Here is a 12,252-nt window from a genome sequence, read left to right as displayed (position 1 = left end):
GGAGCCCTGGCCTGTGTTCTCCATACAGGGCAGTGAAGCCTGTGCCACCCGTCTGTGCTGTTTCCATCTTTCTTCAGCCAGTGTGCATGCTGGCAGATGGAAGACATGCTTAAAGGCTCTATTTTTGTTTTTTGTTTTTTGTTTTTTGACATTCACAGCAATGCTGTGCTACCTTTTAAAATAATTGGTGAAGAACCAATTTCTTCTCATCGCCAGCCATAAATAGAGTGTCAGACCACATTGTCCAGATCTGTCGAGGCTGCCTGTGAGTCTCGGCGTCAGAAGGAAGGGTTATTTGTGTTTGTGGTGCTCTCTTTATTTTAATCTTCTCTTCTTCCTTCCCCGCCACCCCCACAGCCCTCTAAGGGGAACTCTTGTGGAGCTGCTGGGGATGTGGTTCAGTGGTAGGGTGTTGCCTAGCATGCGGAAAGCCCTAGCTTCCATCCCAGCAACTCTAAGAAAAGAAAATACACCTAAAAATGGAAAGTCTTGTTGATTCGAGGAACTGAAGTAAAATTAAACTTTACTCTTTCCTAAAGCCAGAACTTACCCCAAGACTAAATTAAGAAAGTGCTGGGGTGGGGGTGATGGCTTGGGGGTGGGGGAGATGGTTTGGGGGTGGGGGAGATGGCTTGGGGGTGGGAGATGGTTTGGGGGTGGGAGATGGTTTGGGGGAGGGTGATGGCTTGGGGGTGGGAGATGGTTTGGGGGAGGGAGATGGCTTGGGGGTGGGAGATGGTTTGGGGGAGGGAGATGGTTTGGGGGTGGGGGTGATGGCTTGGGGGTGGGGGAGATGGTTTGGGGGAGGGAGATGGTTTGGGGGAGGGTGATGGCTTGGGGGTGGGAGATGGTTTGGGGGAGGGAGATGGCTTGGGGGTGGGAGATGGTTTGGGGGAGGGAGATGGTTTGGGGGTGGAGGTGATGGCTTGGGGGTGGGGGAGATGGTTTGGGGGAGGGAGATGGTTTGGGGGAGGGAGATGGCTTGGGGGTGGGAGATGGTTTGGGGGAGGGAGATGGTTTGGGGGTGGGGGTGATGGCTTGGGGGTGGGGGAGATGGCTTGGGGGTGGGAGATGGTTTGGGGGTGGGAGATGGTTTGGGGGTGGGAGATGGTTTGGGGGTAGGGTGTAAAAGTACTTCCTGTGCAGGCATGAGGACCTGAGCTCCCACTGTCAGCATCCACATGAGAAGCTGAGGGTCAGGTTGGGGATTTAGCTCAGTGGTAGAAGCTGAGGGTCGTGGAGCACACCTGTAACTCTAGGACCGAGGGCAGGAGGAGACAGGAGGATTCCGGGAGCTCAATGGTCAGTCAGTCTAGCCTAAACAGGTCCAGGTCCAGGTTCGGTGAGAGACCCTACTCAAAAACCTGAGATTGAAAAGAGATACAAAAATATACCCGAGGCCAACCTCTGGCATCTTCATGCACGTCACACACACACACACACACACACACACACACACACACACACACACACATGCGCACACACACCAAGAAAGTGCTTAGCTGACAAAGTGATTGACTGGGAGGAAATGTCCCTACAGACACACTCAGGTGAAAGAAAAAACATCAGTTTGTGTGAAGCAGTGTCGCCTGAACAAGAAAAGCACCTGTGAAGAACGTCATTGGGTGGGAGGGGGATCACTGCTGCTGGTCATGCAGCACAGGGCTGCTTCCTACTTGGTCCTTTGGGCAAAGAGGTGAGCATGCACAGGAAGTGAAGTGTCTGGGGCAGGGCTGCCCCTCCACGGAGGAAGACAGAGAGACAGCTCCCAAGACTGTTCCTGTGCACACGAGGTCACCTACATGCAGCCCAAGCCAATGCATCAATGTCTAGAGAGCCACGGGGAAGTATTTTCGGCTTAGGCGTGGATGAGGACATTGCTCTCCATTGCCTGGCAACAAGGGTTAGCGTGCGGGCTTCAGTTCCTAGAGAGCAGTTCTTAAAATTCTCTTTGGAGTTAAGGGTTACCTAGCGCTGTGGGGAGGGCACTGGAGCAATGCGGCTTCGGAATGGTTTATTCATATCCGTTACTCTTCTAACTTGAGGATAGCTCCTTCCCCTTCACCAAGAGGGATGTTGAGCAGCCCCTCAAAAGAGCACAGAGAGAGGAGGGCGCTTGGCACCTTTGTGAGCGAGGACGGTATTGTTGCTGGGGAGAGCACCCTGCCCCTACTCACACTACTGAAGAGGAAAGACTTTGTATGGAGTCAGAGGAGGGCAGGGCGGGGAATCTACGGCCCCAGATTCCAATCCTCACTGCACCGCTCCTTGTCAGAAGAAAGGGTTTCTTCGTGTATCGAGTACCAAGTTCTCAGAGTTGACACTGGGCTCATGATAAACTCAGGGGATGTTATGATGAGTGAAATATGCCAGTCACAAAAGGACCCACACTATGTGAGTCTGTAACTGAGACCTAACCTGAGTCAAATTCATGGGAAGGGTGTGTGTGGGTGTGTGTCTGTGGGTGTGTGTATGTGTCTGTGTGGGGGAGGTGGGGGTGTTGGGTTAAGGAATTACTGTTGCGCAGGACAGAGTTTCAGTTTGAGGATGAAGAGACCTGAGACAGAGATGGAGGTGATGGGCTGTACAGCCCTGTGATGTGCTCAGCTTACTGAAATAAACTCTTAAATGGAGAAAACAGTAAATTGTATATTATATACGTTTTACCATAACATAAAAAAGAAACTAAACAATTGTTGATAGCATTTCCATGTATCATTGAGACCCGAACACCCATAGGAGTTAGGCAAGCTGTATGAATGAATAAGTGAGCCCAGTGACTGACTCTTGAGGAGGTGGCAAGTCCAGCCCCAACAGTATGTAGGAATGAGCATAGGTTTTTCAAGAGAAAAAGAAATCTCTGGCCAAGTGTGGTGGTTCATGCCTTTAATCCCAGCAATCAGGAGGCAGAAGCAGGTGGATCTCTGTGAATTCAAAGTCAACCTGGTCTACAGAGAGAGTTCCAGGACAGTCAAGGCTACACAGAGAAACCCTGTCTTAGAGAAAAAAAAAATAAATAAATGTCTGAGTATTTCTATAAAATGCTAATTCTCATAGATTTTTTATTTGACAATTAATTAAAAATTCAAAAAGAAACTCTAGGCCTGGTAGTACCAGCCTGTAATCATAGTTGCTTGGGAGGTTGAGACAGAAGAATTATAAGTTCAGCAACATCCTGGGCAATTTAGTGAAATCCTGTCTCAAAGTAAAAAATAAGAAGAAGGGGCTGAGGAGATGACTCAGAGGTTGAGAGCTCTTGCCGCTCTTGCAGAGGACCTAAGGTTTGGTTCCCAGCAGCCATGTGATGGCTCAAAACCATTATGGTTTCAAGGGATCTGATGCTCGTTTCTGAACAATGTGGGCACAAGGCATGCATGTGGTGCACATACATTGCCTAGGCAAGATACTCATACACATAAAATAAAAAATAAATCTTTTTTTCTAAGTAAAAGGAAGGCTAGGGCTATTTATGACCCAGTACAGTGCTCTTCTAGTGGACTGGTTTTGCTCTTCTAGTGGACTGGGTTTGACCCTCCGTACCACCTAAAACCAGGCAAGATAGCTCAGTGGGTAAAAACACTTGCTACCATGCCTAACCAACTGAGTTCAATTCCCAGGACCCACTGTGGAAGGAGAGGACCAACCCCCACAAGTTGTCTTCTGACTTCGTTATGTGATAGTGACACACACAAACAAACCTAAAGTAATTTTTAAAACAAAAACATATGGTTGTACACTAGTGGTCTCTGTACTTGGGAGGTAGAGGCAGGAGGATCAGAAGTTCAAGGTCACTCTCAGCTACCATAGCAAGTATGGAGGCAGCCTGGGTTATAAGAGACCATAAGTTAAAAATGAAACAGAGAGAGAGAGAGAGAGAGAGAGAGAGAGAGAGAGAGAGAGAGAGAAGTGTAAAAGGAGAGTTGGATATAGTTCATTGGCAGAGTACTTACCCCACATTCATCATTCATGAAGCCATGGGTTTTGGGTTTCATCCTCAGCACCTAACTACTAATTAACAACTAATAACTAACTAACTAACTAACTAACCAAATGAGTAAATAAATAAAACTTGATAAACAAGATGCATCTGCAGTTTAGAGGTTATTTATAGAACCCAAGTTGTACCCCTGTGTAGATAGCAAATCAGATTTCTTCCTTCTCTGCCAGCACCTCATTCCATACGTCTCCCCAAAAGCATGTGGTAGTCAACATAAACTGGGCCTGGATAAATCCCTCTCCCCTATTTCCATACTGTCCAGCCAGAACATGCCAGAATGGTCAGGGTTGACTTGCTTGGCACTGTGGCCTCAGCACCGTATGTTCTGGTAGAGCCCATCAGAGGCGTGTGGGTTGCTTGGATGCATTTTTTTTTTTTTAAGCCCCAAACTCATTTTCACAGGAATTCTACTAATAGCATTCTTCTCTAGGAGTTCTTCCTGGAGACCCATGGAAACCCTTGGCTGGCTGGCTGGCACATTCAGTGCCTCTGATGGTGGGCATTCCTCACTGTATCCCATGTCTGTCCTCCCTACCAAATTCAGAAGTCAGACACGGACTTCCTTCTAGATTGTGACAAGTGTGATAAATACATCTCAGTGGGTGAGCTCACAGGGGAGGGGATTCCCCTTTATGTGAGGGATGGCAGCCCTGCAGATTCCAGAGGTTGTCTCTATTGTATTTCCCTTGTAAGCCTGATACCACAGCTTGGTGAAAGGACATGGGTAGCATTCTGCAGCTGCTAGCAGCTTTCCTGAAAGGGGATGTTGCTTGGGAAAGTGGGCCATTTGGAACAGTTTTGGGAACACATCTTTAATCATCTATCGCTCAGCTGTAGACTTTCCCAAACCTGGGAGCAGAAAGAGGAAACCTGGATTTCCCCCAGGCTAGATTTCCATTTAATCCTCAGTGACAGTACATGACTCCTGAACATAAGAAGCCATCAGAAGGTTCCTTTCAATGGTGTGTACTCCCAAAGTGGAGACAAGCTACTTGGATGAACAGACCTGCCTTTTTGGTAACCTCTTGTCTTAGGGTTCCTATTGCTGAGAAGAGACACCATGACCACAACAACTCTTATAAAGGAAAACATTTCATTGGGGTTGGCTTACAGTTCAGAGCTTTAGTTCATTATCATCATGGCAGGAAGCATGGCGGCATGCAGGCAGACATGGTGCCGGAGAAGGAGCTGAGAGATTTACATCTTGATCCACAGGCAGTAGGAAGAGAACGTGACAAACTTCCTCCAACAAGGCCTCTCCTTATGGGCCTATGGGGGCAATTTTCATGCTAACTGCCCCATCCTTGCAGTGGTGGGAAGGTTGTAGCCTGCTTCACTGACTCCTAACTTACACCTCTGTGGTCCAGTATGGCCATTTACCTAGTGGTACCTCATGCAGCTGGCAATTTCTTTTTGAAAACTACAGTTTATTGCTTTAGAAGCTTTAGCGATTTTCCTCAATTGTATTCCATCCTTTTGCAACTGATGGAGGACTTGCTGTTCCTGATACTGCTAGGAGGAGGGGTATGATGACCAGTCACTGCCTCTTCCAGGGGCTCAGGAAATGGTGGAGTGAACAGAGACACAAACATTATTGGTTATTGTGACCAAACGCTTGGCAAGCGCTGACTTAGAGCTGCAGGATTGGCCTGGATTCATTCACGGTTGAGGAGACATGGTCCAACATGGTAGCAGGAACGTGTAGCAGGGCTCCTCTCCTTCTCACATCTCAGGGGTACAGGAAGCAGGAAGTGAGGTTAAGATACAAGCCTCAAGGTCCACCCTGCCTACTGATGTACTTCCTCCAGAGAGGTCCACTTCCTACGGGTGTCAGAACTTCCCGAATCGGAGTCACCAGCTAGGGACCAACACAGGTGCCTGCAGGGGACATTTTGCATCCAAACCATAACAAAAGTTCGTTATAACTTGTCCAGAGTGTTTGAATGTAAGCTGTTGGGTGATCTGCCTGAATCTCCATCCAAGGCCAATACCCCTGCCCCTGCCGTGGGGACAGGCAGATAAAGGACCTTGGTTGTTGGGAGCTGCTTCTTTCTCCTGGTCAGCTGTATCCACCCCTGCCCAGTTCACAGCTTGATACTGGAAAACAAAACAACAACAAACAAACCAAACAAAACACCAGGCCAGGCTGGCAGCCTCAAGCTGAAGGGAAGACAATTCCTCATTATTCCTGAGGCTCCTGAGAAACCAGCATGCCCGCACTGCTGTTAGGCCAGACCACAGCTCTCCTTTCTTCCCCTGCTCTAGACATTGAGAGCCTTGTTCTGGGGAACTCACCCTATGGCAACAATGTGGGGCAATACTGGGTAAAGTCATCCTGCATCTTTGCCATTTCTTTGCCTTTTAGGCTTCATTTTTATTGTGTGTGTGTGTGTGTGTGTGTGTGTGTGTGTGTGTGTGTGTGTGTGTGTGTTCATGCCTACTCTGTGGTGCTGCGCTCTCTCTCCAGGCCCTTCTTTGCCTTTTTAAACAAAAGATTTCAAATACTGTTTTTAGTTGAGGAAGGAAAGAAATAAGGAGACACAGAAAAGTACAGGAGCCCTTCACTCCACAGCTTGGTTGGGAGCCAGAACATTCTACACAATGGATAAGATCAGACTTGCCAGCTGGGCAGTAGTGGAAAGCACCTTTAATCCCAGCACTCGGGAGGCAGAGGCAGGCAGATCTCTGTGAGTTCGAGGCCAGCCTGGTCTACAGAGCTAGTTCCAGGACAGCCAAGGTTACACAAAGAAATCCTGTCTCAAAAAACCAAAAAAAGAAAAGAAAAGAAAAGAAACAAAACTGCAAAACTGACTCCAGAGACAGTATTTGTCTTCCTAAAGACATCTCCAACAAGGATTTTAAAAACAATAAGCTATGGGCCAGCAAGATGTCTCAGTGAGAAACAGTCCCAAGACCTTTGACCTGAATTCACATACACAAACACTCAGACACACACACACACACACACACACACACACACACACACACACACACCATCCATGATAAAGAAAAAAGGCTTAAATAAAGGTAAAGATGGCAGCCTTGCCTTTTCCCTGCTTTAGTTCACTTGTGGGCCCAAGTGAGGAGTTGATGCTTCCCAGTAAAAGCGGCTTCTGAGTGCATCGAAGTGTCTGTGTGCTGGGGCTGTTGTGAGGAAGACTGCTTACCTGGAGCATCACATAAAGTGCCCAGCCTGGAGCATCACATAAAGTACCCAGCCTGGAGCATCACATAAAGTACCCAGCCTGGAGCATCACATAAAGTACCCAGCCTGGAGCATCACATAAAGTGCCCAGCCTGGAGCATCACATAAAGTGCCCAGCCCGGAGCATCACATAAAGTGCCCAGCCTGGAGCATCACATAAAGTACCCAGCCTGGAGCATCACATAAAGTACCCAGCCTGGAGCATCACATAAAGTACCCACCTAGAACTGCTGCGGGCCGCAGGAATATATGTATTATAAGGACTCAGCTGGTTATGGCAAAGTCACTACCTGGAGAGATCAAGGAATTCCTCCAGAGGAAGCCAAAGTCCAAGGAGCTTTTGGTGTTATTTGGCTTGTTATATATCAGCTGTATTCTGTTATGAAAATCATGTGTGCCTCCATAGTTTTCCCAATTGACTTTTCCCTAAGAAGAGCTAACAGTGTGGACTGATCACTCTCTGGACATACACATTCCAGGTATTTGGAGAACAACAGCCTTAGGGAAGGCTTTCTCTGGAATCAGATATCTCCCTTAGCCATTCTCGAGGACTAACAGTAATCACAAGTCTCCTGATTTAAGGTAAATTCCACAAGGAGTCACCGCCTAGGTCAGGTGTATGTTAAGAAATAACTTTAATTTTAGTTTGGACCCTCCTTTCTTACAGCCTTACTAACTTTATAGACCTCTAACCCCTTACCTAACAACCTCTAGAAATATTTAGATAACTTTCTGTGCTGACAGCTATGCTCAGCCAGAACCCCAGTTCAAGCCTCCCTGTAATTATCATCATTGGCAGCATCCGGCCAGGTCCATCCCCAGATGGAGGAAAGTACCTTATCAGAGACACCTCTGTGCTCTCTAAGAACTCTCTAAGAATTGGCAGATGTGCCAATTAAGATTAACTGCCTCCTTTCCCAAATCTTACCTTGAATTCCAGATCTCCCTTTAACTATCACCAGAGGCATCTACCTGTATACAAGTTGCCTAGCAACTGAGCACACTTTGCCCCACCCTGCAGAAAAATGGCAGATAGCTCAGACAGATAGGAGCCACAGGAAAAAAGAAGGCAGTTTTATCTTCTCCCATTGACCTAGCAACTTATAGATTCTTAACATTTTCTACTAATCATGTTTAAGACTATAGTTGAGCACATAAGATCCCTCTTTTTAGATATTACCAGAATTTAGCCTTTAGTTAATTCATTTCCCCATTGGTCACTTCCCTTTGGGGTTGCAGATGATAATTAACGGTTATTGCCCCTCTGTGTGATTCTTATCACCCCTGGAAGCCTGGCTTTGCACTGCCAAGGGAATACTGCTTGTAAGTGTATATATACCAGGACTCCCAGGGCAAGAGAACAGAGAAGAGAAAAGAGAATGGAAGAACTAGATGGGTAAGAACTGGAGAGGAACGAACGGAGACGGGGAAGAACTAGATTGAAGGGCTAGAAGAGAGAACTAGAGGAACGAGATGGAAGATGAGGAAGAGCCAGATGGGGAAGAACAAGATGAGGAAGAAACAGATGAGAGAGAAGGAGATGGGAGAGGAGATGAAATGGGAAAGAACTAGATGGATGAGAACCTAGAAGGGGCAGAACTAAGATGAAGGAATTAAGACAGAACCTAGAGGGGACCGCAGATAAATGTAGAGAGAAATCAGGCAAGAAAGGAGCTAGGCATGAGAGCAGAATAGAAGCTTGTAACTGACACAGAATAATAAAGTGTATGGACTAAGGAGTTTCGTGTACATTGATTCATTTCTTCATATCAAAGATTAATTATCAGCTGGTTGTAGATTCTTCACGGACCCTGGGAGGGGACTATCGAAGGGCTGGACCTCCATAGTCCCCAATACAGAGCATCACATAAAGTGCCCAGCCCAGAGCTGAATCACATAAAGTACCCAGCCCAGAGCATCACATAAAGTGCCCAGCAATTGCAGTAGCTGCTACTATACCAAGAGTTTTAGGACAAAAGTCCCAGTTCTGACAAGGAAGAGTAAAAAGTTCTGACAAGAAAGGAGGTCTAATGCATAGTTGGGAAGAGGAACAAATAAAGGAATCCAGGGACCCCATGAGGTAATTCTAGGTGCTTTAGGCTTAGGTGGAGGGGAACTGGGTAAGGGCTAAGGGCATGCACAAGTAATCTGTCTTGGTCAAGGTGTGGTCCCACACATCACTGTCAGAGGCACCAGGGTTCATCCTGCTTCGAGTTATCTATGGGCTCAAGCAAGAAACACGGTGTGTTCAGCAAAGCAGCTCCTGATTGCCTGTTTCATTGCTGTTAGGAATGTTGTTTTCTTATCATATTAGAATAAAGACGTCTGCCAGGAACTACAGCGTGGTTCTCAACCTTCCTGAAACTATAACCTGTTAATACAGTTCCTCATAACTGTGATTTTGCTATTATTGTGGATCATAATGTAAATACCTGTGTTTTCTGATGGTCTTCCACCACCCCTGCGAAAGGGGTCATGACCCACAGGTTGAGAACCCCTGGACTACAGCTATCCCTACAGTGGACTCCCAGACCAGTGTGCCTTCTGAGTCGGTGGCTGTGGAGGTTTGAAAGATAATGCCCCCCACAGACTCATAAGGAGTGGCACTTTTAGGAGGTGTGGCCTTCTGGGAGGAAGCATGTCCCTGGGGGAGGGCTTTGAGGTTTCAGACGAGTAAGCTAGACCCAGTGTCTCATAGTCTCTTCCTGCTGCCTTCAGATCTGGATGGAGGACTCTCAACTGCCTCTCCAGCACCATGTCTAGCTGCATGCGCCATGCTTCCTGCCATGATGATAACAGACTGAACCTCTGAACTGTAAGCCAGCCCCAGGGAAATGCTTTCCTTTGTAAGAGTTGCCGTGGTCATGGTGTCTCTTCACTGCAGTAGACTAAGACAGGGGCTTTGCTTGCTTCGTTCCCGCTTTCAGGAAGTCAGCTGTCCTGAGCAGTGGTTCCTACCATTTGAACTTCCTGACTCTGATCTGCTGGAGGTTGGAAGAAGCCAGAACTACAGGACCACTAGTTTTTCTGTGAGGACACCATTCACTCTTTTGAGCTAACCTGACTTAGCACTGGTAGGTTGTAGGTGTGAGGCTGCCGGTTGTAAGTAGACAGCGCCTCTGTCACTTGCCCTGAATGTCCAGCCCTGGAGATCCCAGCACACACGAGGTCCACTGTGGGTGCACGGCCAGACTGGGTTACAAATGAGACACTATCTCAGACAACAATTCCTATAGACAGATGCTGCTAGGCATGGTGGTACATTCTTGTAATCCTAGCATTTAGGGAATTGAGGCAGGAGGATTGAGTGTTTGTGTCCAGTTTATGCTATATAGCAAATTCTGAAGCATTCTTGGGTATATAGCCAGACCCTGTCTCAAAACAGAACAAGAACCGTAGTAACATACTGTCATGGTCAAGGGGAAATTAGGGTTTAGGCTTGAATTTTATTTTATGTTATTTTTTTTTTAATGGGCTGGAGAGATGGCTCAGCCGTTAAAGGCTAGGCTCACAACCAAAAATATTTTATGTTATTTTATTTTATTTACTTTTTTTTTTTTTGAAACAGGGTTTCTCTTTGTAACAGAATCCTAGCTGTCCTGGAACTTGCTTTGTAGACCAGACTGGCCTTGGACTCACAGAGATCCTCCTGCCTCTGCCTCCTGAGTGCTGGGATTAAAGGCATGCACCACCATGCCTGGCTCATGAATTTTATTAATTTGGGGACAGTTTATTAAAATTCTGCTCTCTTAGAACTGTAGAGGTGGCTCAGTGGCTAAGAGTACTAGCTATTCTTCCAAAGGATCTGGGTTAGATTCCCAGCACCCACATTGTGGCTCACAACTCTCTGGAACTCCAGTTCTAGGACATCCAATGCCCCCTTTTGCCCTTTGATGGAGACCAGCTACACATCTGGCACACAGACATACATACATGTAGGCAAAACATACATACATATAAAATATAATATTTTTACAATTCTGCTTTCTCTCTACATAATCTAATGGCCAAGATAATTTAATAACATGAAGTTTAAGGACAATAAGAATCAGGAAACCCCAAGGAAAAGCCACATGAATGTTTGTCTCTGCAGCTCCTACCTGTCACTGTCCTGTGATATTTTTCTCTCTTGCCCTGTGGGCTCAGTTGCCCTTTTCTCTTGAAGGCCAGACAGAAGCCAGATGAGGGTGCTTCAATGCTTAATCAGCTACCCAGTGTTCAGGCCAAGAGGCAGGGGTCAGAGCTTTAATCCCTGTGAGTTTGGATTCTAGAAACTGATACACTGATAACATGTTGTTCACAAGCAAACTGGTTAGACAACTGGGTGGCCCTGGGATGTCTGGCTTAGAGTCCAGGTTTGTCCACCATATCCATCTAGCGTGCAAGAGGCTCCCTGCCTCAGGGCTCCTATAGGAGTCTTCCCTTCTATGACCTCAAGGTCCAGCTTCTGAGCAAATCTGCTCTCCCCAAGCCAGCCGGAAGCAGTCGCTTCTCTGAGTCCTTCCTGACCCTGCTTTGAACAGCAAGTGTCAGTATGTTGCCATACTGTCCTTATCCCAGTGGGCCACAGCCTTGACGCCTTTGAGGGTCATCTGGAGCCCTTTGATGTTCCCCCTGATGCCCAGGCCACACCCCAGGTTGATTGCATCAGCATATCTGGGGAAGGACACCGGCATTGGCGTGGCGCCAAGGTCAGCAATGAATTCCACTTTAACGAGGATTAGAGGATTTCAAATGACTGGGCTCAGAGAACAGGAGAGACCATGACCTCAAAGTCCCTTTTCATTGGTGAGCCAGACCAAAAATAACAGTGGCCCTGAGATAAGGAAGGCTTCTATCTGATTCCAGCTCTGGTCCTGGCGCTGCCAATTTTTACCTCTGTGATTTTGAGGTAGTCGTTGTGGTCTTCCATTTTCTCTTCTGTACAGTGGGGATTAAAATATCTCCCTGCCCTGGGTTTTTGTGCATAGATATGTCTATAGTAGATATTCAAATGCTGACATTAATAATAATAACAAATAATTATTCTTTAATTTTTAAAAAGACTTTA

The 12,252-nt window shown here is 46.8% G+C and overlaps 1 protein-coding gene across 1 annotated transcript in view; it reads left to right on the top strand.

Moving 5' to 3' along the window:
* Positions 1–11,926, top strand: part of Lemd1 (LEM domain containing 1) — a 53,688-nt gene extending 41,762 nt beyond the window's left edge. The window contains exon 9 of the mRNA XM_036201979.1: positions 11,763–11,926. Within this exon, the coding sequence (XP_036057872.1) occupies positions 11,763–11,926 (164 nt within the window). The remainder of the gene's footprint in view (positions 1–11,762) is intronic.
* The last annotated feature ends 326 nt before the right edge of the window (positions 11,927–12,252 follow it).

The sequence above is a fragment of the Onychomys torridus genome, chromosome 11, assembly GCF_903995425.1.
Source record: "Onychomys torridus chromosome 11, mOncTor1.1, whole genome shotgun sequence".
Taxonomy (NCBI): domain Eukaryota; kingdom Metazoa; phylum Chordata; class Mammalia; order Rodentia; family Cricetidae; genus Onychomys; species Onychomys torridus.
This window is presented reverse-complemented; position numbering and strand designations above follow the sequence as displayed.